Consider the following 23,824-nt stretch of genomic DNA (forward strand, 5'->3'; position numbering starts at 1 on the left):
CATCTTGCATGTTTCTTAAAAAAAATAAAAAATGTGTCCCAAAATATTGTGGTATATACAGTATATATTTCAGATAAAAAACTAAGATTTAGAACTTCATAATAACACTGACTATGCTTTCCATTCAATCAAACTACAATCCAGAAACTAGTTATTCGGTATGAGGTTGGGGAAAATCACTATCCCATGGGTTCTGAATTCCCACGCTCGCTCTCAGACAGTGCGATTATGGGATATCCTTGTTTAAGAATTTTAAAAGCGCTCATGATATTCTCAGGGGTGAGCTCCTCAAAAGAACTTGGCACATGTCTGAACTTTATACTATTATGGGAATCTAACCTGTTGACTGAATTAAACCGAGAATAAGCATTCACTTAAGTCATGCCAAATAGGAGTACTCAACAGTACGTGAGCTAATCACCTACGACACCTGCTATAATGAAAACATCTAAAGCTACTTACAAACAGCCCAGCGGGAATGGCTCCGTGGCTGAGCGTTGACCTATGAACCAGGAGATCACGGTTCGATTCCCGGGCAGGTCATATGCCCGGTTGCGGGCTTGATCAGGAGGCAGTCAGTCAATGATTCTCTCATCATTGATATTTCTATCTTGCTCTCCCTCTCCCTTCCTCTCTGAAATCAATCTACACTAATAAAAGGGTAATATGCTGATTAGACCGGACGTCCTTCTGGACAAAGCCGCAGCAGCTGCGAGGGCCGGAGAGGGCCGGCAGCCAGAGTGCGCCGGAAGTCCTGCCTCCGCACGTGAGCTGCACAGGAAACACCTTCTCTGACCGCTCATTGGCTAAGCTCCCTGTACGCCACTCACAGCGTTCTTGGTAACTTGGCTAATAAGAATCCAAGAAGGTGATCTAGGGGTTTTTCCACCTCACCCCTGGAGGAAAAAACGGAGATCCGCTGCTGGAGGGGCTGAGAAATGTCCTATCCCGCCCTAGCCGGTTTGGCTCAGTGGACAGAGCCCCGGCCTGCAGACCACAGGGTCCTGGTTCGATTCCGGTCAAGGGCATGTACCTAGGTTGCAGGCTCCTCCCTGACCCGGGCCCAGGTCAGGGCTCATGCAGGAGGCAACCAATCGATATGTCCCTCTCACATTGATGTTTCTCTCTGTCTTTCCCTCTCTCTTCCACACTCTCTAAAAATCAATGGAAAACTATCCTCAGGTGAGGAAAAGAGAGAGAGAAAGGTCATACCCTATGAAAGAGATATCTTGAAAATGCCTAAAGAAAGTTGTCATTTTTTCATGGTGAAGGGACTGGAGTCCCTGTTGATGAAAACACCGCAGTGGCTGCGAGGGCCCATAGCCGTGGTGGCCGCAGTGGCAGCAGCAGTGGGTGATGGGGGCGGCGCGTTCCTCTGATCAGCCCGGTCGCCTCCCCCAGAGGGAGGCCAGACTGTAGCTTAGGCCCGCAGGGAGCAGGCCTAAGCCATCAGTAGGACATCCCTTGAGGGCTCCCGGACTGTGAGAGGGTGCAGGCTGGGCTGAGGGACCCATCCCAGTGCATGAATTTTCATGCACAGGGCCTCTAGTATATATGTATATATTAGCCTTAGCTGGTTTGGCTCAGTGGATAGAATGTCGGCTGTGGACTGAAGGATCCTGGGTTCGATTCCTGTCAAGGGCACATGCCTGGGTTGCAGGCTCGATCCCTAGTGTGGGGCGTGCAGGAGGCAGCCGATCAGTAATTATCTCTCATCATTGATCTTTCTCTCTCTCCCTCTCTGAAATCAATAAAAATATATTAAATATATATATATAAATTAAAAATGTTTAAAGTTACTTACAAACAATCTTTTGGGGTATCAACCCATTAGCCATCTGGAGTCTGTCTTCCATGAACGCCACCCCCAGCCTGCTGAAGTCATCCACGCTTGCTCTGGCGATGAACTGATAAGGGTCCCCAGGTCTGCAAGCTAACGGCGCACAACAGTCTGACCACTTCACAATCTGAGGGGGAAATGGGAGGGAGAAAAAGAGAGGTTGCGTGTGTCTTCTTCAACTAAGGAGGTGCTTCATTTTCCCCTTCGGCGCCCCCCTCCCCACCCTCCCCCCCCGCCCCCCGCTGCATTCTTACACCAAAGCTGTGCTGCTGGACCCTCTCATTTCTGCCCAACAGCAGGGCTTACACGGCTCTATGACCCCCTCCTTTCACGCTAACTCACGTCTCCACTGCTTTTCAAGGCAGATATGGTAACTTGAAAAGAGGTTACCATATCTAATTCCAAAACGTGGAGCCCTCAGAGCAAGTATGCTCAGCAGGGACCATATCACCCCCAAGTGGGCAAAAACTGGTTGGGGGGATGGGGTGTGAAAAAAAATTCTAGCTAGCACAATGGTTTGAGCCTTCCAAGGCTCCATCCTACCCCACAAAAATCTTAGTTTTTAGTATTTCATTTCTCTCTCGGAGCGAATTCAATCAAGTCACTTTTCAAGTTACCATATCTTGCCTACTAGTACTCCTATTTGGCAAGTTATCATATCCTAAAGAAATGATAGGATCAATACCCATGATCTTATAGGTTTGTTGTGTTAACACATTAAAAATAGCCCAGCCGGGTGTAGCTCAGCGGTTGAGCGTCGACCCAGGAACCAAGAGGTCACTGGTTCGATTCCCGGTCAGGGCATATGCCCAGGTTGCGGGCTCAATCCCCAGTGGGGGGCATGCAGGAGGCAGCCAATCAGTGATTCTCTCTCATCACTGATGTTTCTATCTCTCTCTCTCCCTCTCCCTTCCTCTCTGAAATCAATAAAAATTTATTTAAAAAATAATAATAAAATTAAAAAAAATATATATATATATAATGCCCCCCCCCCCCGAGCATAAAACTGGGGAGAAAAAAAAAAGTGCTCAATTAATGAAATTAATTACTAGCTATTAGAAATTAAAGGGGGAAGGAGCCATCCCCCAGGCCCTGCGAAAACATCAACTTGCCCTTTAGTAACAGAAATCGGAGTAAACAGCAAGTCCACGATATGCAGGGATTCATCACGTAACCCGCAGACCAGCCTTTCTCAAAGCGGGGATCACGCCCACTACAAGGACGCTCCCCGGAGAGCAAAAAAGCGTCAGGGTCCTGAGCGTGACTCCGGCTGCTGCCTCAGACCCGGAGCTGCAGCCCAGGAATCAGATTCACACATGCCTCCCGGTGGTTCCTGAGCGGTGAGAACAGCGCCAGGCCTCTCCAGAGCTCGGCCCGGCCCAGTTCCCATTCCCACCACCAGGAGGCCGGGGAGAAGGACAGCAGACCAACACTCCGTCCTTGAAGCCTTCCAGTTTTCATACAAGAATCTGAAACGGGGACAAGGAGACGGGGAGCCCTGGGGTCCAGAGCCTGGCTCCGGAGTCCGAGGACCTGGGTGTGGGTCAAACTCAGCTAATCACCGCTGGGTGTCCTCAGGCAGGTCTCAGAACCTCGCAGGTCTGTCTCCTCACTCGTACGACAGGGAGAAATGATAGGACCAATACCCATGATCTTATAGGTTTGTTGTGTTAACACATTAAAAATATATAATGCCCCCCGAGCAGAAAACTGGGGACAAAAAAAAAGTGCTCAGTTAATGAAGTTAATTACTAGCTATTAGAAATTCTGACTTTAAAAGCAGCAGTAAACAGTGATCATTTTTAAGATGCCATGAATAACTCCCCTACTTCCCAAAATTCATCTTCCAAAAACAGACTGCCCAAATCTCAAAGTGAGAGATATGTAGTTTTGAATTCCGCTTTTTATTGGTAGGCTCGATTTTTAGAACTCTTGCTGAAAACAATGAGAAATGCTGCATGAAATAATTAAAACGCCATCTTAAAAGCACTGAAGAATGACGACATGATGAACTGCCAGGCCAGATGCTGGGGTAAATCCGGAACCTGCAGAGCTAAGGAAATTCCCAGAGGCCAAAGCACGTGTGCCCTGAGGGTCCCTGCTCCTCCAGAAAACGCGGGCACCAAAGTCCAAGTCCAGATGGCAGAAGGTGAGACAGAGAGCGATGGGATAGAACGGAGAGGATAGAAATAGACACACACGTGGGTAATCAAGCATCTGGACAAGGCTGCCAGGCCAACGGGATCTCCACCCGCAGAAGAATGAAAACGGACCCCTCGCTCGCCCCATGTACACAGGGATACAAACTAACTCCAGCTGGATCAAATCGTCAATATGAGAGCTAAACTACAAAACTCACTGAAGAAAACATAGGCACAATGTCATGACCTTGGATCAGGCGATGGTTTCTCAGCTAGGACTCCAAATGTACAAGCAACAAAAGAAAAAAAAAACAGACAAATTGTCTGTGCTTCAAGAAAAACTTTCAAGAAAATGAAAAAGCTATCAACAAAGTGGGAGAAAGTATTTGTAAATCATATATCTGATAAGAGACTTGTGTCCACAATATATGAGCACTCCTATAACTCACCAATAAAAAGACAAATATTCAATTTAAAAATGGGCAAAGGATCTAAAACACATTTCTCAAAAATATATATATATACAAGTGTCAATAACTACTTGAAAAGATGCTCAACATCATCGGTCATCAGGGAAACGCAAATCAAAACCACCATGAAATACGTCACCACTACTCGGACGGCTATCATCAAAAAGATGGACAATAACAAGTGCTGTAGAGGATGTTGAGAAGCCCGAACCCTAATATATTGCTGGTAGAAATGTAAAATGGTACAAGTCTCTGGAAAAGAATTTGACAATTCTTCTAAAAGTTAAACACAGAGTTACCAATGACCCAGCAAGTCCACTCCTAGGCAGATACCTAACAGAACTAAAAACATATGTCCAGCCCTAACCGGTTTGGCTCAGTGGACAGAGCGTTGGCCTGTGGACTCAAAGGTCCCAGATTCGATTCCGGTCAAGGGCATGTACCTTGGTTGCAGGCACATCCCCAGTCGGGGGTGTGCAGGAGGCAGCTGATCGATGTTTCTCTCTCATCGATGTTTCTAGCTCTATCCCTCTCCCTTCCTCTCTGTAAAAAATCAATAAAATATATTTTTTAAAATAAAAACATTCCACACACAAAACTTGTACACAAATATTCATAGCAGAATTATTCATAATAGCCAAAGAGTAGACACAACCCAAACGTCCATCAACAGATGAGTGGAGAAATAAAAGGTGTCTACTCATACAATGGATTCAGCCCTGAAAGCAATGAAGCAGTGATACATGGTGCAACATACATGAATCTCGAATACATTATGCTAAGTCAGTGATTTTCAACTGGCGCGCCACAAGAATTTTTAAAACATGCGATACCTGACTATTTGGCTGGGGGCACTGACCTCTTTTCCCTAGACCAGTGGTTCTCAACCTTCCTAATGCCACGACCCTTTAATACAGTTCCTCACGTGGTGGTGACCCCCAACCATTAAATTATTTTCGTTGCTACTTCATAACTGTAATGTTGCTACTGTTATGAATCGTAATGTAAATATCTGTGTTTTCCGATGGTCTCAGGCTCTACAGCAGCGGCTCTCGCGACCCTGTGGTTGAGAACCGCTGCTGCCAAGCCGACGTCCAGCTTGGAGAACGGAGGGAGGATGTGAGCTCAGGAGGATGAGAAGGAAACTCCCACCTTGGCCAGAGCCGACTTCTCAGATGAGGGTGAATGGGGAACCGGAAAGGGGACAGTGCCGCCTCCTGCACAAAGCTAGGACCATCTCTGTTCTGAGCCGTCTGTTTTGACCATCTCTGTTCTGAGCGGGCAATCAAAGCGCAGAGATGCTCGCCAGGGGACACCGGCCCAGCATCAGGTGCTCCAACGCTGACGTAGCAGCTGCTGGATCAAGCGGGCAGAGCCCCACCCCAGAGTCAGCACTTAGTGTAACAGGAGCCGGTCATTAACTCCACGGGGAAGAACAGAGGAGCAGGAGATAAACAAAGCCCGGGGGTGGACAGGAAGCAGCAGAGAACAATATACACACGTCCCCGATCAAGTTTCCCGACGCGGCCACCCGTTTCCTCTCCCACGTGCATTTCCTTTTTCTAGGAACGTGGTCCGGGAGCCACAGACCATGCAAACTCCACCGGCAGCGGAGCTGGGTGCCCTGATCAAAGCAGAGCCGCGCGTCATGCGTCTCCTCCGGGGCCAGAGGTGTTTGCCTCCCGGGACGAAAAGCTAACAGGACCCTTCCCTTCCCGTTGGCACTCCGAGATGGGAAGACAAAGGCAGAGAAAGAAAAGGCTGGCCCCCAAAGATCAAAGCTGAGGAAGCCCTGGGCGGCCCTACACAAAGGGTTCCTCAGAGGCGGAGGGCGCAGAGATCCTGCCCTGAGCCAAGACTGCGGGCTGCCCTGGTGACGGACAGCAGGCAGTGCTGTCTCCGCTCCACCAGCTTCACCCCGGCCACGGCCACGGGCAATGGCGGGGCCAGGAGGCACCAGGGAACGTGGCCACCTGAGAGAGCCCCAGTCCAAAAAGATACCGTTTTCAAAGTCTGTGAGAGTTGCATCGTCCTCAAAATGGGACAGACTGGCCCAGACTGTGCGGGTCAGTTGGCTGGGTGTTGGCCTGTGACTGGAAGGTTGCTGGTTTGATTCCCAGTCAGGACACATGCCCGCTTGTGGGCTCGAGCCGGGGATTGTGCAGGAGGCAGCTGGTGGGTGTTATGCTCTCACATCGATGTTTCTCCCTCACATCGATATTTCTCTAGCTCGCTCGCTCGCTCTCCCCTCCCCCTTTCCTCTCTCTCTAAAAAAATCAATAAACATATCCTCAGGTGAGGATTTTAAAAAAAAGAATTAAGCAAAACCGCCATTAAGCGAGATCTTAATTAAATCTTCCTGAGAAGGTAAGTTCAATGGGGTACCTGTGGCAGAGATGCTATTATCTCCCAACCTCTAGTCTGTCTTTCTCCCTTGTAGTCACACACCTCCAGGGCGCCTCTGAGCCACAGCTGTCCGGCTACAGGATGCATTTCCCAGGCTCCCCTGCAGCTAAGGGATGTGAGAAGTGACTTTGGAAACTTCTGGATTCAGTGTTAAGGAGGAAGCTGGCTGTTCCCGTGTCCCCCATTCTCAGGGCTGGAAGTGGATGGCGCTGGCCGCTGTGGTAGTGGCAGGGGTGGAAGCAGCCAGAGTGCCCATCAGGCCCTAACTGGTTTGGCTCAGTGGATAGAGCGTCAGCCTGCAGACTGAGGGGTCCCAGGTTCGATTCCGGTCAAGGGCATGTACCTTGGTTGCGGGCACATCCCCAGTAGGGAGGTGTGCAGGAGGCAGCTGATCGATGTTTCTCTCTCATCGATGTTTCTGACTCTCTATCCCTCTCCCTTCTTCTTTGTAAAAAATCAATAAAACATATTTAAAAAAAACAGAGTGCCCATCAGTAGATGAGTGGATAAAAGAGCTGTGATAGCCCGGCCGGCGTGGCTTAGTGGTTGAGCGTCGACCTATGACCCAGGAGGTCACAGTTCGATTCCCAGACAGGGCACATGCCGGGGTTGCGGGCTCCATCCCAAGTGTGGGGCGTGCAGGAGACAGCTGAGAGCAATGATTCTCTCTCATCATTGATGTTTCTCTCTCCCTCTCCCTTCCCCTCTGAAGTCAATAAAAATATATATATTTAAAAATAAAAAAGAGAAAAAATATTTTTTTAAAAAGCTGTAATACATTTACATAATGGAATACTACTGGGCTATAAAAAAAAAAAAAAAAGGAAAACTTACTCTTTGCGACAACATGGATAAACCTGGAGAGGATTATGCTGGGTGAAATAAGCCCGTCAGAGAAACACGAGTACCATATGATTTCACTTACATGTGGAATCTAATGAACAAAATAAGCTAACAAACAAAATAGAAACCAACTCACAGATACAGAGAACAGACTGACAGCTGTCAGAGGGGAGGGGAGTTGGGGGGCTGGGAGAAACAACAGCCTCCTAGACACAGACAACAGTGTGGTGCTGACCGAAGGGGGGGGGGTAGGAGGGCAAAGGGGGATACATGGTGACAGGAGACTTGACTGTGGTTGGTGAGCACACAACACAATAGCCACATGACACACTGTAGAACTGTGCACCTGAAACCTGTATAATCTTATTAACCAGTGTCACCCCAATAAATTCAATTTAAAAAAATTTAAATCTTTGAATCAACTTCTAGGCAGCTATCAAAAATAAATACATAAATGCCAGCCGCCAGACGCCACCACGTCCTGCTCATGCATGAACTTTCCAGACTCTTGCCCACGACCAACCGGGACTGGGAGATGCCTCTCGGAGAGCTGCCGCTTCCCCCTGCCCGACCCTCCCCCCGCCCCCCGTGCCCCATATTGATGGCCAATGCAAACTCTTTCAAAACAACTTCCATCTTTTGCCCCAAACCCATGAGATGAGAGAGCCCCGTCAGCTGGAAATCAGGAGACATGTCCCCCCTCCCTCCGGCCCGGACGCTGGCGGTTGAGCTTGCCTGTCCCAGGCCCTGGTCCTTCTCTGCCAGCACATGGCTCAGCAAGCCCGTTCTCTCAGCCTCCAAGGTTTGGCATCAGGATGGCCTGGATGGCCTGGGACACTGAGCCGCGCTGCCCAACAACCTGGTGTGGGCCGCAAGCACAAGCCACACGGGGAGCTCCGTGTCCCGGCAGCCACGTTTTAAAAAGCGATAAAACATCAAGCAACATAAATGTTTTACCCTAGAGGCGGTTTTGCTCAATGGATAGAGCATCGGTCGGCCTGTGGACTGAAGGGTCCCGGGTTCGATTCCCGCAAGGAGCAGGATCAATCCCTGGCCCTGGTCGGAGCCTGTGCGGGAAGCAGCCAGTTGATGTGTCTCTCTCACATCAACTGTGTCTCCCCCTCCCTTCCACTCTCTCAAAAATCAGTGGGAAAATATCCTTCAGTGAGAATGAACAAAATAAAAAATTTAAACAGGGGAAAGTAATTTCACTTACATGTTTTCATTTAACCCAAAACATCCAGGAAGAAAGGGAGTCACAAAGGCCAGGAAAAAGCTCTCATCAGACAACGAATTGCGTTTTAATGAAGACACACAGTTTCCTTACAGCCAACAGGCGAAAAACACGTTACTCACGGTCTGCGTCGGGGAAGGCGGCCTCTGCAGATCCTCACCCCGCCCCCAAACGCTCTCTGTCACAAACGCTATGTGTTCGGCTTCAGGTAGAAGAGGAGACACGAGATAGAGGGCCCATTTGTTCAAGTCATCGATGGACTGGAGAGAGAGAAGGAAAACACCGCCAAAGGGTTCAATGTCAAACCACAACCGCCACTGCACTCACATCCCGGACTCGCCCCTCGCTCCTCCCGGGTGGGCTGGAAGTAAGCCCAGCTGGTGTCCTCCTGCAGACCACCCTCACCTGCGCTTCTTGTTGAACTGGAGCTATACAAGCAGGAAAACTCAGGACAGCTTTAACATCTCCAGGTATTTGTCAGCAACTAACTGATTCTGAATTTGGGCTTGTTGCTACTATTCTTTACTGCAGGCGTCCTCAAACTACGGCCCACGGGCCATATGCGGGTGTTTTTGCCGTTTTGTTTTTTTACTTCAAAATAAGATATGTGCAGTGTGCATAGGAATTTGTTCATAGTTTTTTTTTTAAACTATAGTCCGGCCCTCCAACGGTCTGAGGGACAGTGAACTGGCCCCCTGTTTAAAAAGTTTGAGGACCCCTGCCTTACTGTTTAGAGAAAACGAGGCACGCAGCCCGCTGGCTCTACAGCAGCGGTTCTCAACCTGTGGGTCGCCTAAGACCATCGGAAAACACAGATATTTACATTATGATTCATAACAGTAGCAAAATTACAGTTATGAAGTAGCAACGAAAATAATTTTATGGTTGGGGGTCCCCACAACATGAGGAACTGTATTAAAGGGTCGCGGCATTAGGAAGGTTGAGAACCACTGAGAGAAGCACATCGATTGGTTGCCTCCTGCACCCATCCTGACCAGGGTCTGGGCCAGGGAGGAGCCTGCAACTGAGGTACGTGCCCTTGACTGGACTTGAACCTGGAACCCTTTGGTCCATAGGCTGACACTCTATCCACTAAGCCAAACCAGCTAGGTCTTGGAGGGACTTTTAAAGATGAGGTTCAGAGCCCAGCCAGTGTGGCTCAATGGATGAGCATTGACCCATGAACCAGGAGGTCACGGTTCAATTCCCGGTCAGGGCACACGCCTAAGTTACAGGCTCGATCCCCAGTGGAGGGTGTGCAAGAGGCAGCCGATCGATGGTTCTCTCTCATCATTGATGTTTCTACCTCTCTCTCCTTCTTCCTTCCTCTCTCTGAAATCAATAAAAACATATTTAAGAAAAAGATGAGGCTCAGAAGTGCATCCTAGTAGACAGAGGCCCATTGCTAACAGAAGCCTAGCCCAGAGGGCTGTCCTTCCATTTTCATCAGCCATGATAGCTTTAAGAACATATCTAAAAAAAATAAGAAGAAAAATAAAAGCAGGTGCAATTAAAAAAAAAAAAAACTAGAAAGATGAACCGTGATTTAAACTCTGAGGGCACAGAGCAGGCCGGTCCCATCTAGTCCGGCGGTGAGACAGTGATGTCTGACTGAAGATCTGGGCAAAGTTAACCATGCAGAGAACTGGGGGCATGGAATCCCTTGAAAGCCCAAGGCAGGTTTGGCCGGAGCCGTGGGCGAGGGCTGAAAAGCTTTAGTTACAGTCATGGAAGTTAGCGGAGACCAATCAAGTCATGGAGATGTTCACAAGTACAACTGTCCTGGCCGGGCGGTTCAGTTGGTTGGAGCGACGTCCTGTACACCAAGGGCTGCAGGTTCCATTCTGGGTCAGGGCTCCTACTAAGTCGCAGGTTCGACACCTAGGCAGGGATGGGACTCAGAGGCCACCGATCTGTTTCTCTCTCTGCCCCCTTCCTCTCTCTCTGAAGTCAATAACCATATCCTCAGGTGAGGATAAAAAAGAGTAAAACTGCCCTGGCCCATTTGGCTCAGTGGATAGAGCGTCGGCCTGCGAACTGAAGGGTCCCAGGTTCGATTCCGGTCAAGGGCATGTACCTTGGTTGCGGGCACATCCCCAGTGGGGGGTGTGCAGGAGGCAGCTGATTGATGTTTCTGGCTCTCTGTCCCTCTCCCTTTCTCTCTGTAAAAAATCAATAAAATATATATATTTTTAAAAAGAGTAAAACTGTTTTTCAGGAAAATTAAAGACATTTACCTCTGAATATTTTTGAATGTTCAAAATGTCCACTCTAAAGGTTATTTTTTAAAGTAAATGATCCAGTGTGGAAGCCAGTGCAATAGGAAAGTCCACCTCTCCATTTCCCCCCACTTGGACTTGTTTCTCAATCTGGGTTCCTTGAGAGAATTAAGCCGTCAGGCGTCCACCATATGTAGTGAATGAACTTCACTCCTAGGTGGTACCAGACAGGTGCTCTCTTTGAGCGATCTGAGACATAGTGACGTATATACTAGTGTTCTGTGTTACAGCAGACTAACAAGGAAGGGTATTTTTTAATTTGCTAGCAGAACAGTACAATCCTATACTTAAGCATAACCTCACCAAAATATTCAAGACCTGAGATAAGATTTTCCCATTTGGGTGTTATGGTTTTTCACACATAGAAAATCTCATTTTAATGCTAAAAATGAGCCAACTTTCCAGAAGGAAAGGGCAAGAAACCATTTTGAAATATTCATGAAAACAGTATCAGTGACTTCGATGGAAATTTGCGCTGAACCACACTGTGAATCAAGTCCATTTCGAATAGCTGAACGGGAAGAACTATTTTCGTTTTACAGAGAAGCAGAGCTTTTGCTGAGATTAAGCCACAGCGCGGCTGCACTTGTAGAATTGTGCAAACGGAAACCCTGGCTGCTAAATGACACAACTGACAGGAGAGGAGGGAGGCAGTTTTTGTCGCTCGGAAGTATCTGACAGAAAGCTGAGAATGTGCTCTTTCTCTGAATCCATTCACCCGGACTGCAGCCCACAGTGGAGGGGAGGACGGCGGGAGGCTCAGTGGGCAGCGCTCTCGGGCTTCGGTGCCAATGGCCCTCGCGATCGCACAGGTACGCGCCTCTTTTGGAACCAGGAGCCCGGCGTCCGTGCCCTCGCCCCGCGCGCCTGTCAGTGTTCGGATCTCTGGTCCCCTTAACCCGGGCTCCGTGGGCATCGCGTGCAGGGGGCCCGGCCGGGCACTTCGGAGACGCCCCGTGCGGAGGGCTCTTCCCAGGCTCCCAGGGCACAGGGCGGGCGGGGTGGAGGGGAGAAGGTAGGAGGGGCCCAGGCTGACGCTTCCGGATTGCCCCGCCCCCTACCACTGGCGCCCCGCCCCCTCCGCTGGTGCCCCGCCCCTCTAGCCACCCGAGCTGCCCCGCCCCGCCCCCAGGCCCCGCCCACCGCTGGTGATTCGTCCCCCGCAGGCCCCGCCCCTCCCGCGCCAGAGCTGCCCCGCCCCCAGACCCCGCCCCGCCGCTGGTGCCCCGCCCCCGCAGGCCCCGCCCCTCCCGCGCCAGAGCTGCCCCGCCCCCAGACCCCGCCCCGCCGCTGGTGCCCCGCCCCCGCAGGCCCCGCCCCGCCCGCGCCCCCGCAGGCCCCGCCCACCTGGCTCTCGCCGACGCAGAAGACGCGGCCGCCGCGGCTCAGGCACACGCTGGCTTCCGGGGGCCGCGCGGCCGCCACGCAGAAGGTGAAGGAGCAGCGCGAGGCGCGCAGCCGCTGCACCGTGATGCGCACGAGCGCGGCCGGCCGGCGCCCCCAGCGCGCCCACAGGTACAAGTAGCACAGCGTGATGAGCATGGCCGGCCGGCCGCGGCGGGGCGCGGGCCCGGGACACTCCAACTCACCGGCCCGGCCCGCCCCTCCCCTCCCGCCTGTCCCAGTCGCCGGCCCTCCCGCCCTCCCGACGGCCGGAAGAGGCGGGGCCTTGGGGAAGCGAGGTAGGCTGGGGGCGTGATGGAGAGAGAAGGGGTGCCTGGCCGGGGAGCTGGGCTGGTGTGTTGTGATGGAGGGAAATGCGGGGAGGGGTGGGGATGATGAGTAAGTTGAGCACCAGCAGGTAGGCCCCGGCGCTGCCTGGCCTGCGCCGGCCGGGGTCCGGCCTCCCTGGGCGGGTGGGAGGCTGAGGGAGGACCGGGCCGTGCATGTTTACAGCATTAACCGGCACCGGACGGGAGTCACGGTGTGCCAACAGCCTCCACCCAGTCCAGTGGGAAAATAAGGTGAGGCCTTCTTGCAAAAAGGACTTAAAGATAATTTATGTAAATGCATACAATGCAATAATACTTTTTTTTTTCTGGGCCCTATTTTAAAGTAAGGGCAGGAAGCAAGTGAAAGATCAGGAGTAACAAGGCTGCCTGGTGTTCTTTTACGTGAGCAATTCGTGAGCATCCTAAAACCATTTTGGGGACCATTAGTATGATTCACTGTTCTTGTCCCCTAAGAGAAGCATGGTTATTCCTGCCATGGATGCGATGTCTCCCGTGGAGCCTCGCTTTTTCCAAAGGCAGCGTGTAGGGAAGTGTTGAGGACAAGACACGGACATCCCTCACTCATAGGGACACCACAGGTGGAGCAACTCAGCCGCAAGTAGAGAACAGTTGCCCCAACCACCATTCTCGCCTTTGCTGTGAGTGGGTGGCATAACACAGTAAAAGCAAGCCAGTATACCGCTCCCAGGTCTTACTTAATCCGAGGACAGATTTTTCAGGTATTTAAAATAGCAGTGCAGAATACCCACGTTCGGAACCTCAGACCTCTGGTCAGATGACACAGGGAATTCTCCCATGCTACACAGCAAGAGTAGTTTTAAAAAGAGAAAGACTCCAAGAAGAAATAACTGAGCTCAAAACCAAGGGAAGCATCACAGTGGGCCAGACGTAGAAGACAGCGGTACGCAGGGCTGAAGCCAGATCCGACGGTGACAGGTGGGAAGTGGGTCCCTCCACAGTAACAAGACCTAAAACTGTGTCACTGGAGAAAGAAGTGAGCGAGCCCCTGTGGGAAGGGACTCAGCCCCTCCATGATGACACAGGGCTACAAGTCAGAAATTAGAAAGTGAAAAAGCTTACTAACGCGCTAAGCCCTACCGTCTTCCTAGACACACACTTCAGACAGCCTCATTGACGTTTGCTGAATTTCAGCTCAGAGGACCAGCCTCCCACCCCTGCCCGGTATGGAGAGGCCATCTCTTCTGCCTGAAGGTCACAGCATCTCTAGTTTTCCCAAGTTCCTTAAGAGCTTTGCAACCTCACCTTCCCGCAGACACCCTAACCCCATCCGGCCAGAATGGGAACTTCCCAGGTTGGCCCTTCGATGCCTCACAAGGTCTTGGTCTGAGAAGACATCATGGGAAAATGTGGGGGTCAAAACTGTGCACCTGAAACGATGGAGCTTAGCTTCATTGCCCCCAGATAGCAATGGAAAAGGAGAAGGAGGCACAAATAAGACATCAGGGGAGCCCTAGCTGGTTTGGCTCAGTGGATAGAGTGTCGGCCTGCAGACTGAAAGGTCCCGGGTTCGATTCCGGTCAAGGGCATGTACCTTGGTTGCGGGCACATCCCCAGTAGGGGTTGTGCAGGAGGCAGCTGATCAGATGTTTCTCTCTCATCGATGTTTCTAACTCTCTATCCCTCTCTCTTCCTCTCTGTAAAAAATCAATAAAATATATATATTTTTTAAAATCCCTGTTTAATAGGAAATGATGAGTAGAAGCTGAAGTTTTAGGTAACTGTAAACAGTTCATTTTTAGCAGTTAAAGTATGTAGTCTCTGTTTTATAAATAAAAAAAAAATCTGTTCCCTCTACAACAGTGTTGGACTGCTAAACAAGTTTGTAAATTTAAAATGATATTCAGAGAGCCCGGCCGTCATAGCTCAGTGGTTGAGCGTTGCCCTATGAACCAGAAGGTCCTGGATTGATTCCCGGTCAGGGCACATGCCCAGGTTGTAGGCTCGATCCCCAGTGTTGGGCTTGCAAGAGGCAGCCAATGAATGAGTCTCTCATCATTGATGTTTCTATCTCTCCCACATCCTTCCTCTCTGAAATCAGTAAAAATATTTTTTTTAAAATAAAATGAAATGATATTCAGAGATCCCAGAGACTTGAGAATTACCATCTATTTAAAGTGCCCCTCTGAGAAAAGGTAATTGAAATACATACTTATTTGAAATCATGAGGTTTTTGTTGGCAGAAACTATAACATGTGGCCCTAGCCGGTTTGGCTCGGTGGATAGAGCCTGCAGACTGAAGGGTCCCAGGTTTGATTCCGGTCAAGGGCATATGCCCGGGCTGTGGGCTCAATCCCCAGTAGGAGGCATGCAGGAGGCAGCTGGTCAGTGATTCTCATCATCAGTGTTTCTATCTCTCCCCTATCCCTCCCTGAAATCAATAAAAATATTTTTTAAAAAACCTATAAAATGTGAAGAGCTTTTCTTTGAATGTTTGACAATCAGTGGTATGTGTGTTCATTAGTCAGAAGAAACCAACCCTGCCACACTTCGACCTTGGACTTCCAGCCTCGGACGGTGGGGAAATAAGCCGCCTGGTTAGCCCGAGGAGAGTAATCCATCCAATTCTCAGGACGCCTGTCTCTCTCCCTCTGAACCACTGGGCGCAGGTGAGTCCGGCCAGCTGCTGCCCTCACCGGTTCTCTTCCTCCGCGGTTCCATTTGCCTGCCGGTTCCAGCGGCCACCCCTCAGGGCGTGACCTCAGGCCCTCACTGCCAGCTCTGGCCTCTCCCGGCCTCCAGTGCCATACTCCTCCCGTCCGCATATCTCTTTTAGGGTATTCTGCTGGTATCTCAGAAGCAGCATGTTTCTCCCACAAACTACCTCTTTACCGTGATTTCTTCATCTCTGTTACTGACAGCACATCCTGCTTTCCACGTGGACCTAGAACGTCGTCTTCCTGGAGTACCAACTGCTCTCTACCCCAAATCCTGTTTATTTCCATTGGTGGTACCCCCAATTTCCCCCTCGACTCTGAAATTCTGGGGTCCCAATACAATGGCAATGTGATTCACTTTACGAGGATTTGGTTTGCAGTAATGTCCTATTCACCTTCATATCTCTGGCATTTAGCACTGTGCCAGCACACAGTAGGTGCTTAATAAAAAGTTTTGGAAACTGGCTCATACACCCATTTGTAAAGTGAGGTAACACTGTTACCTCTTTTACTCAGTTGGCCGCTAGAAAGAGGTGCTCACAGAATTTTCATTGAGAGCAAATTTCTCTTCATCCAGCAGAGGGGAGTGGCCCCTAACATCCCAGGCAGAATCTGTTCCTGGTTGGGGGAGGGGAATCACCATCTGTGAGCAATTTCCAGCCCATCAGACAGGACCTGCAGTTGGGGCCATTACCGTTCAAACAACTACACACACACACACACACACACACACACAAGGCACTTAGCACTCGGCAGCCTCAAAGGTCTAAATCACTCAACGGAGGTGAAGGGAACTAAACAGGTGAGCTCTGCTTGCTCCAAGGACACTTGTCTTCCTAATGACCTTGTCCTATTCCCAGAAGTAAGGTCTCTCTTTTACAGGGTTAGGGAGGTCAAATAAATGAATGTGGAATTGACTACAACCTTTACAACCAAAATGAGGTAAAACATCAGGAGCTGCACACACCCCAACTCCCACCCCACCCCTGCAGCAGCCCCGGGGGGAGCCTGCGTGAGCTGCAGTTTGCGTAGTGAAGCAATAGAGGCCACGGTCTGGAGTCAGGCGTTCTGGGTTCAAATACTGCCTGAACCCCGACTCCACACGCACATGCACACACACGCACATACGAATGCATTCAGTGGCCAGGGGCAGGTGCCTGTCTCCACAGCTTGAGAGTTTGAGCATCCACCGGGCACCAGTGGAGGGTGAGCACACTGCGCCGAGTGTACCCTTTTAAGGATGGGATACGTGCTGAGAAATGTGTTGAGGTGATCCCATGGTTGTACAAACAGCACAGTGTGCCCTTACACACACGCTAGGGAACAGCCTGCACAGCATGTCACTGTATAAAACAACACGAGATTAAATCAAGCACAAGAAAAAATGAGGCAGTCGAGATGGGTGAGTCTGCTGCCCAAGTAATGGCATACTGTTTACACGGCAAAAAGAAATGTTTGTAAGTAGGAAGAAAACATTAATGATAAAAAGTATAGAATGGTAAATGTATGAACCAGTAACATAGTCATTGTTGTCCAGTATGACGTACGGTACATAATTGCACGTGCTGTACCTATAGCTGATGCAGCGAAGTAGGTGTGTGCACACCAGCATCACCACAAGCACCTGCGTATCTTGTGGCAGCCGCAAGGTTATGACAGCTAACGTCACTGGGCCAGAGGCATCTAGCAGCTCCACTGTGATTTCAGGGGACCACCGTCACACATGCTCCGAGGTGGACGGAAACATCATTGGTGTGACGGCTGACTGTTCCCATGGAGGAACAGCCACCTGCACAAAGTCAACAGGAAGAGGAGGCCACGGCAATTCCATCCTCACAGCACCCTGGGGTGGGTAGTATTACCTCCTGCAACAGCGCAGGAAAGTCGGCTCCGCCCCACACAAAGCGGGGCTCCTTTCCCGGGCACAGCAAAGCTCCTCTGCCTAAGACCTGTCCTCAAGGGGCCAGTCACGGGTGCCCGGGATCTCTACCAGGTGAAATTCCCCTTCCGGTTACGCCATCTCCCAAGGGAATGAAGTCAGGGTCAGGCCCTGGGCTGCTGCTTTGAATGGAGTCCATCACATGAATTAGAAAATGCAGAGCAGGGCGCTGTGTGTAGGACAGAGGACAAAAACATACAACTGCCGCCCAGCCTTGTGGCTCGGGTTGAGCGTGGACCTATGAACCAGGAGGTCACGGTTCCATTCCCCGTCAGGACACATGCCCAGGTTGTGGGCTCCATCCTGCGTGCTGGAGGCAGCTGATCCATGACTCTCTCATCATTGATGTTTCTCTCTCTCCCCCTCTCCCTTCCTCCCTGAAATCAATAAAAACATATTTTAAAAAAACATTCAGCCCTGACCGGTTTGGCTCAGTGGATAGAGCGTTGGCTTGCGGACTCAAGGGTCCCAGGTTCGATTCTGGTCAAGGGCATGTACCTTGGTTGCAGGCACATCCCCAGTAGGGGGTGTGCAGGAGGCAGCTGATCAATGTTTCCCTCTCATCGATGTTTCTAACTCTCCCTCTCCCTTCCTCTCTGTAAAAAAGTCAATAAAATATATATATATATTTATATATATATTTTTAAAAAAAACCATTCAGCTGAGTATAAACTGCAGCCCTTTGTGACTTGCTGGGTGGAACCCTGGCCTGAACATATCTGGGGGCAAGAAAGACCAGAGGGACTAGCGGAGGGCTATCCGGGGACAACTGGAGAAGAGAGGGTCGAAAGGGTCTCACGCTAACAGGCCGTAGGCAGTGTCCGGGCTGGGCCGGGCCGGCGGCACCGGGGAGCCACGGAGAAGCAGACTCCGCCGGGGTTACAGGCTCTGCGGTGCGACTCGCAGAGGCCCCGCCTCGTGGCCCAAAATTCCGTGGAAAGGGGCAGACGAGTCACGTGACAACTGCACCTGCTCTCCCCGCCACCAACCTGAACATTTTCTCTTTGGAGCTGACGCTTGGTTAGAGCCGATTGCTGCTTAAACAAAACCAAAAGCGGTGCCTCCGATCGCCCTTTGCTGCGGGGAATGTCACGGGTCTGGAAGCAGTCTGGTGGGCAGAGTGGGTGGGAGGACCCAGCGGGAGGTTCGGGACACCCCTCTTTCTCACCCCCAACCCCACCCCCACCCCCACGTTCCCCGCCCACAGCTCCGCTCCCTCGCGGTCCCTGAACGCGCTTCCCCGGAGGCTCCGCCGGGAGAATCCAGGGCGCGGTCCGGCGAGGCGGCAGCGCCCCCTGTCGATGGCCCTGGCTTTGCAGGTCAAGCCGTGATTTCTCACCATGATTGTGCAAAGCCCACGGCCCAGCCCCCGAGCGCTGCCGGCGGTTTGTAGCCGCAGGAACCTGGTGGGCGGGGGAGACGTGCAGAGCAGCCCCGCAGGCACAGGGCTAAGTGCGCCCGTGTTTGTAAAATGGTCACCAGGCGCCTTCTCCCGGGGAAGCCGGCGCGGGCCGGCGATGCGGCCAAGGAGCCGCTTCCCGCAGCCGCTTTCGGCGGATCCCGGCCCCGGAGGGAGGGGTGGCCGCCCCAGCCACCCGCACACCCTGAGGAAGCAAACAGCCGGAGGCGCCGCGGTTAAACCGCTCCCCCATGAATTCCCCGGGAGGGCCAGCCGCGGGGCAGAGGCAGGGTCTGGCCTTGTCTGGAAGCCCACCGAGCAGCCAGCGCCCGCGCCCTGTGACCTCCGTCCACCCGGGGAGACGGAGCCCCGGAGCCGGTCGGCGCCGCACGTACCTGGGAGCCGAGCCCGGATCCCACCGCCGCGCTCCCGGCCTCTCGGCCTCGCCGTCCCGCGGCTGCGCCCGGACCGAGTGGGCGGCCGCCGCCGAAACGCGCCCGGAGGGGGCGGGGGAGCTGTCGCCCAGGACGGAGCAGGTGGCGGCGGGGGCGTGGGAAGCGGATCGTGGGAAAGGCCAGGTCTGGATGCTCCTCGGGGGGGCCCCCTGCCGGGTCGCAGCCCCAAATTCTGACGGCGCTCCAGCCCGCCCGGTCCCCGCGGGACACACTGGCGGGGAGGCCGGGCCGGAGTCACCCTCCCGCCGCCCTCCATTGGCTGCCCCGGGCCCCGCCGCCGCCTCCCAGCTCCGCCGCGCCCGCCCGTGGGTCTGGCCCGAAGCGCGCCAATGCCGCCTCCAAGGGAGGCCTCGCCAGACCCCGGGCGAGGTGGGACCCCTTCCCAAAGTCCTCTGCCGTGACACCCTCCTGGCATTGTTGGTACCACGTGTCTGCCTCCCCCCCACCCCCCTCTCTCTCTCTCTCTCTCCCTCTCACACACACACACACACACACACACACACACCACGGGCAGGGCAGGGCAGGGGCTGGATCTGTCTTGATCCCTGGCATCGAGTGAAAGTGGCTGAAGAGCCCTAGCCGGTGTGGCTCAGTGGATAGAGCCTCGGCCTGGGGACTGAAGGATCCCAGGTTCGATTCCGGTCAAGGGCATGTACCTTGGTTGCGGGCACATCCCCAGTGGGGGCTGTGCAGGAGGCAGCTGATCGATGGTTCTCTCTCATCTGATGTTTTTAACTCTCTATCCCTCTCCCTTCCTCTCTGCAAAAATCAATAAAATATATATTTTAAAAAATAAAAATAAAGACTTGTATGCATGCATATAAGCATAACCAATGGATGCAAAACTCTGGGGGGTGAGGGCATATATGGGAGTGGGGTGGGGGGTGGCAATGGTAAGATATGTACACGTATAATACCTTAATTAAAAAAAATTGGGAAAAAAATAAAATAAATAAAAATAAAAATAAAAAAGAGCCCTAGCCGGTTTGGCTCAGTGGATAGAGCATGGGCCTGGGAACTCAAGAGTCCCAGGTTTGATTCCGGTCAAGGGCACGTACCTTGGTTGCGGGCACATCTCCGGTAGGGGGTGTGCATGAGGCAGCTGATCGATGTTTCTAACTCTCTCTCCCTCTCCCTTCCTCTCTGTAAAAAATCAATAAAATATATTTTTAAAAATTAAAAAAAGAAAAGAAAGAAAGTGGCCGAAGGTTTGCGTGGCGCTGCTCCTGAGGGAGGCTTGGGGAGGCAGGTGCACCGTGGGCTCACTCAGCCGTGTCTTCTCCCCACGCCCCTCCTTCCAGTGGCTGGGATCGGCCTCCTCCCCCCCCCCCCGCCCCCCCAGCCAATCCTGCCCCTGCGCTGAGCCTCCCAGTTCAGCACAGCGACCTCCAGCGAGGGTGTGAGGCCCCCCTCTGCGGGGGGAGCACGGAGGCCACGATTCCGTGCTGGGCCCCGACGGCCACATGGTGTCCATACGAGACGCCCCCAAAGAGGAGGACGTCCTAAAGGGGAGACAGGCATTTGGAGAAAGGGGCCGTGTCTGACCCGGGGCCGAGCTGGCGGGTGGTCTACGGAGCCAGCAGGCCAGAGAAAGCCTCCAGTGGAGTCGCCGGTCGCTGCTGAGGTCTCGGGGAACAGGGGAGAGGTTCTCGGGGTGACCATGAGCCGGTCTTCAGAACGGGGTCTCCGGTGGCCACAAAGCACCCACGTTTGTGGAAGGCTCTGCGCTGGGCTGTCTCCCCAGGACTCCGTAGCCACGTTCTGGTCGTTGTTTAAGGTGCATGCCTACCCTCCTGTGAGGGCCAAAGGGTATGAACGAACCTTCCGAAGACTCCTGAGACAGAAGGCCAAACTTCGGGCCTTAAATGTTCATAATTTTGTCTTCTGGTAGAAGAAGGAGCGCTTATTTCAGCACGCCCTCGTCAAGATCAGGTGCCGTAATACAGGACCAGTTTTTTTTTTTAAATCTGCTATTTTGATTAATGAAAATGGTACCTGTCTTTAAAAGATTATTTTTCTATTTTTTTAAATTGCTAGAAAAACTTATTTTTTAAAATTGCTTTACTGTTCATTTGCATTTCTTCATCTATTAATCATCTGTTCATCTCCATTGCCATTTTTCCATTTTGGGGTTAGTATTTTCCTTAATGACTTTATAGGTTCTTTATATATTAAGAGTAATATTAAGGATATTAGCCTAAGATATGAGTCCCAAGGCTGTGATATTTGTGGCATATTTTTATCCTACTTTGTTATTTGCCTTTTATCTTCATTTAAGATGACTTTTGTGCACTATTTTATAATTTTAATTAAATAAAACCTCTCCATTTTTTCATGACTCTTTCCATTGATTTTATGTTGGGAAAGTCTGCCTCAGTTTCTTAAATGATAACTAATCCTTAGTACTTATAATTTTTAAGTGATTACATTTCAGATTAACCATTATCTTAAAGGCCTCTTCCAATTATAAATTTTTATGGCTTTCTGGTTTTATCTACATTGCTGTTTTTAAATGCAACATACAAAAACAGTAGATACCAGTGCATTTTTTTTAATTTGACATATTATTCAATACATTCAACAGAATTTCTGTAACCTGATGTAAGGTACTGAGTCTAGTAATAAAATGAACACGCTGTACTTACCCCTCAACCTGATAACTAGACTATTGCCAATACCCCTGTATTCCTCATCTATTCTATCCCCCTGGCTCCCCATCCCAAGTTTACTTTTATCATTCCTTTGCTTTAAAAAATCTTAACTACAGATGAATGCATCCCTACACAGTACATTGTTTTGTTTTTTAGCTTAATAAAAATAATACTATTCAATAAGTAAACTTCTCCCATCAATAAATGAGCAGATAAAAAGGTTGTGGTAGCCCTCACCGGTTTGGCTCAGTGGATAGAGAGTCGGCCTGCGGACTGAAAGGTCCCGGGTTCGATTCCGGGCAAGGGCATGCATGTACCTTGGTTGTGGGCACATCCCCAGTAGGGGGTGTGCAGGAGGCAGCTGATCGATGTTTCTCTCTCATTGATGTTTCTAACTCTCTATCCCTCTCCCTTCCTTTCTGTAAAACAAGCAATAAAATATATATTTTTTAATAAAGGTTGTGGTATATATATATATACAATGGCATATTACTCAGCCATAAAAAAAAAATGAAATCTTACCATTTGCAACAGCGTGGATGGACCTAGATGTTGTTATGCTTAAGTGAAATAAGACAGAGAAAGACAAATACCATATGCTTGCCCTTATATGTGGAATATAAATAATAAAATAAATGAACAAAAAGAAGTAAACTTCTGAACCTTTCATTTTGTCTAGGCAGTGCTTCTAAGGGCCATACATATAATTGTGCAGAGCTGCTCTTTATTCATTTCACTGCTGTGTGAGATTCTGATATTCTGTACCATAATCTGTGTGGCCGTTGCTCTGCTGCTGGCACTGGGTAATTTCCAGTTTGCTCTGACAACCCATGCTGCTCTGAGCACCCCCTTCTTGTCTCTGGGGCCCACAGGCAGGTGTTCCTCTGGGTACGGACCTAGGAGAGGACTCACTGAGCCGAACTAGAATTTAGTGTTAAAAAATAATGCCAAACCATTTTCCAAAGTAGTGATACCAATTTACACTCCCATTACCGGTATTTTTTTTTTAATTTGTTTTCAATTCAATGTCTTTTAGGCCAAACACTTTTTAAAAACACTTTAGATTCATACTGATTTTCACAACTGCCTCGGAGATTTATGAGGTTCTGGGGCACAAAATTTCACATTGTGGTTGTTCATCAGGAGAATCCTCTAGGGCAGTGGTTCTTAACCTTTCTAATGCCGCGACCCTTTAATACAGTTCCTCATGTTGTGGTGACCCCAACCATAAAATTATTTTCGTTGCTACTTCATAACTGTAATTTTGCTACTATTATGAATCGTAATGTAAATATCTGTGTTTTCCGATGGTCTTAGGCGACCCTGCTAGCAGTTGAGAACCGCTAGCAGGGTAGCCTAAGACCATCGGAAAACACAGATATTTACATTACAATTCATAACAGTAGCAAAATCACCATTATGAAGTAGCAACGAAAATAATTTTATGGTTGGGGGTCACCACAACATGAGGAACTGTATTAAAGGGTCGCGGCATTAGAAAGGTTGAGAACCGCTGCTCTAGATGCAACGAGCCAGCTAATCACAAGTCCCTTATTGTCCAACGTCTAAATTTAGGGCACGGTGGCTTGGACTAGACCCAAGTCTAGAACAATGGCAGGGGTGTTACTCGCCGAAAAGGCTTGGGTAAGCTCGGCGTGGGGCGTTCTGGTAACCTGAGAATCCTTTGCACAATCGCTGGCCCAGCTGCTCTCCCTCTCCTGCTATTTGTGGGCCATGCTCTCACCTCCCAGGAACCACA

The 23,824-nt window shown here is 50.6% G+C and overlaps 1 protein-coding gene and 1 long non-coding RNA gene across 3 annotated transcripts in view; one reads left to right on the forward strand and one right to left on the reverse strand.

Moving 5' to 3' along the window:
- The window catches only part of HLCS (holocarboxylase synthetase), a 161,837-nt gene extending 149,041 nt beyond the window's left edge, over nucleotides 1-12,796 (reverse strand). For both annotated transcript variants that reach the window (XM_054713531.1, XM_054713532.1), the window contains exons 1-3: nucleotides 12,561-12,796; nucleotides 9,057-9,194; nucleotides 1,805-1,967 (exon numbers count right to left, since the gene is read on the reverse strand). In XM_054713531.1, the coding sequence (XP_054569506.1) occupies nucleotides 1,805-1,967; nucleotides 9,057-9,194; nucleotides 12,561-12,755 (496 nt within the window). In that variant the 5' untranslated portion in view covers nucleotides 12,756-12,796. The remainder of the gene's footprint in view (nucleotides 1-1,804; nucleotides 1,968-9,056; nucleotides 9,195-12,560) is intronic.
- On the forward strand, nucleotides 12,672-16,075 carry LOC114233040 (uncharacterized). The gene is made up of 3 exons (XR_008555494.1): nucleotides 12,672-12,728; nucleotides 15,429-15,573; nucleotides 15,826-16,075. It is a non-coding gene; the product is annotated as an uncharacterized LOC114233040 (long non-coding RNA).
- Nucleotides 16,076-23,824: the final 7,749 nt, after the last annotated feature.

The sequence above is a fragment of the Eptesicus fuscus genome, chromosome 3 (assembly GCF_027574615.1).
Source record: "Eptesicus fuscus isolate TK198812 chromosome 3, DD_ASM_mEF_20220401, whole genome shotgun sequence".
NCBI lineage: Eukaryota > Metazoa > Chordata > Mammalia > Chiroptera > Vespertilionidae > Eptesicus > Eptesicus fuscus.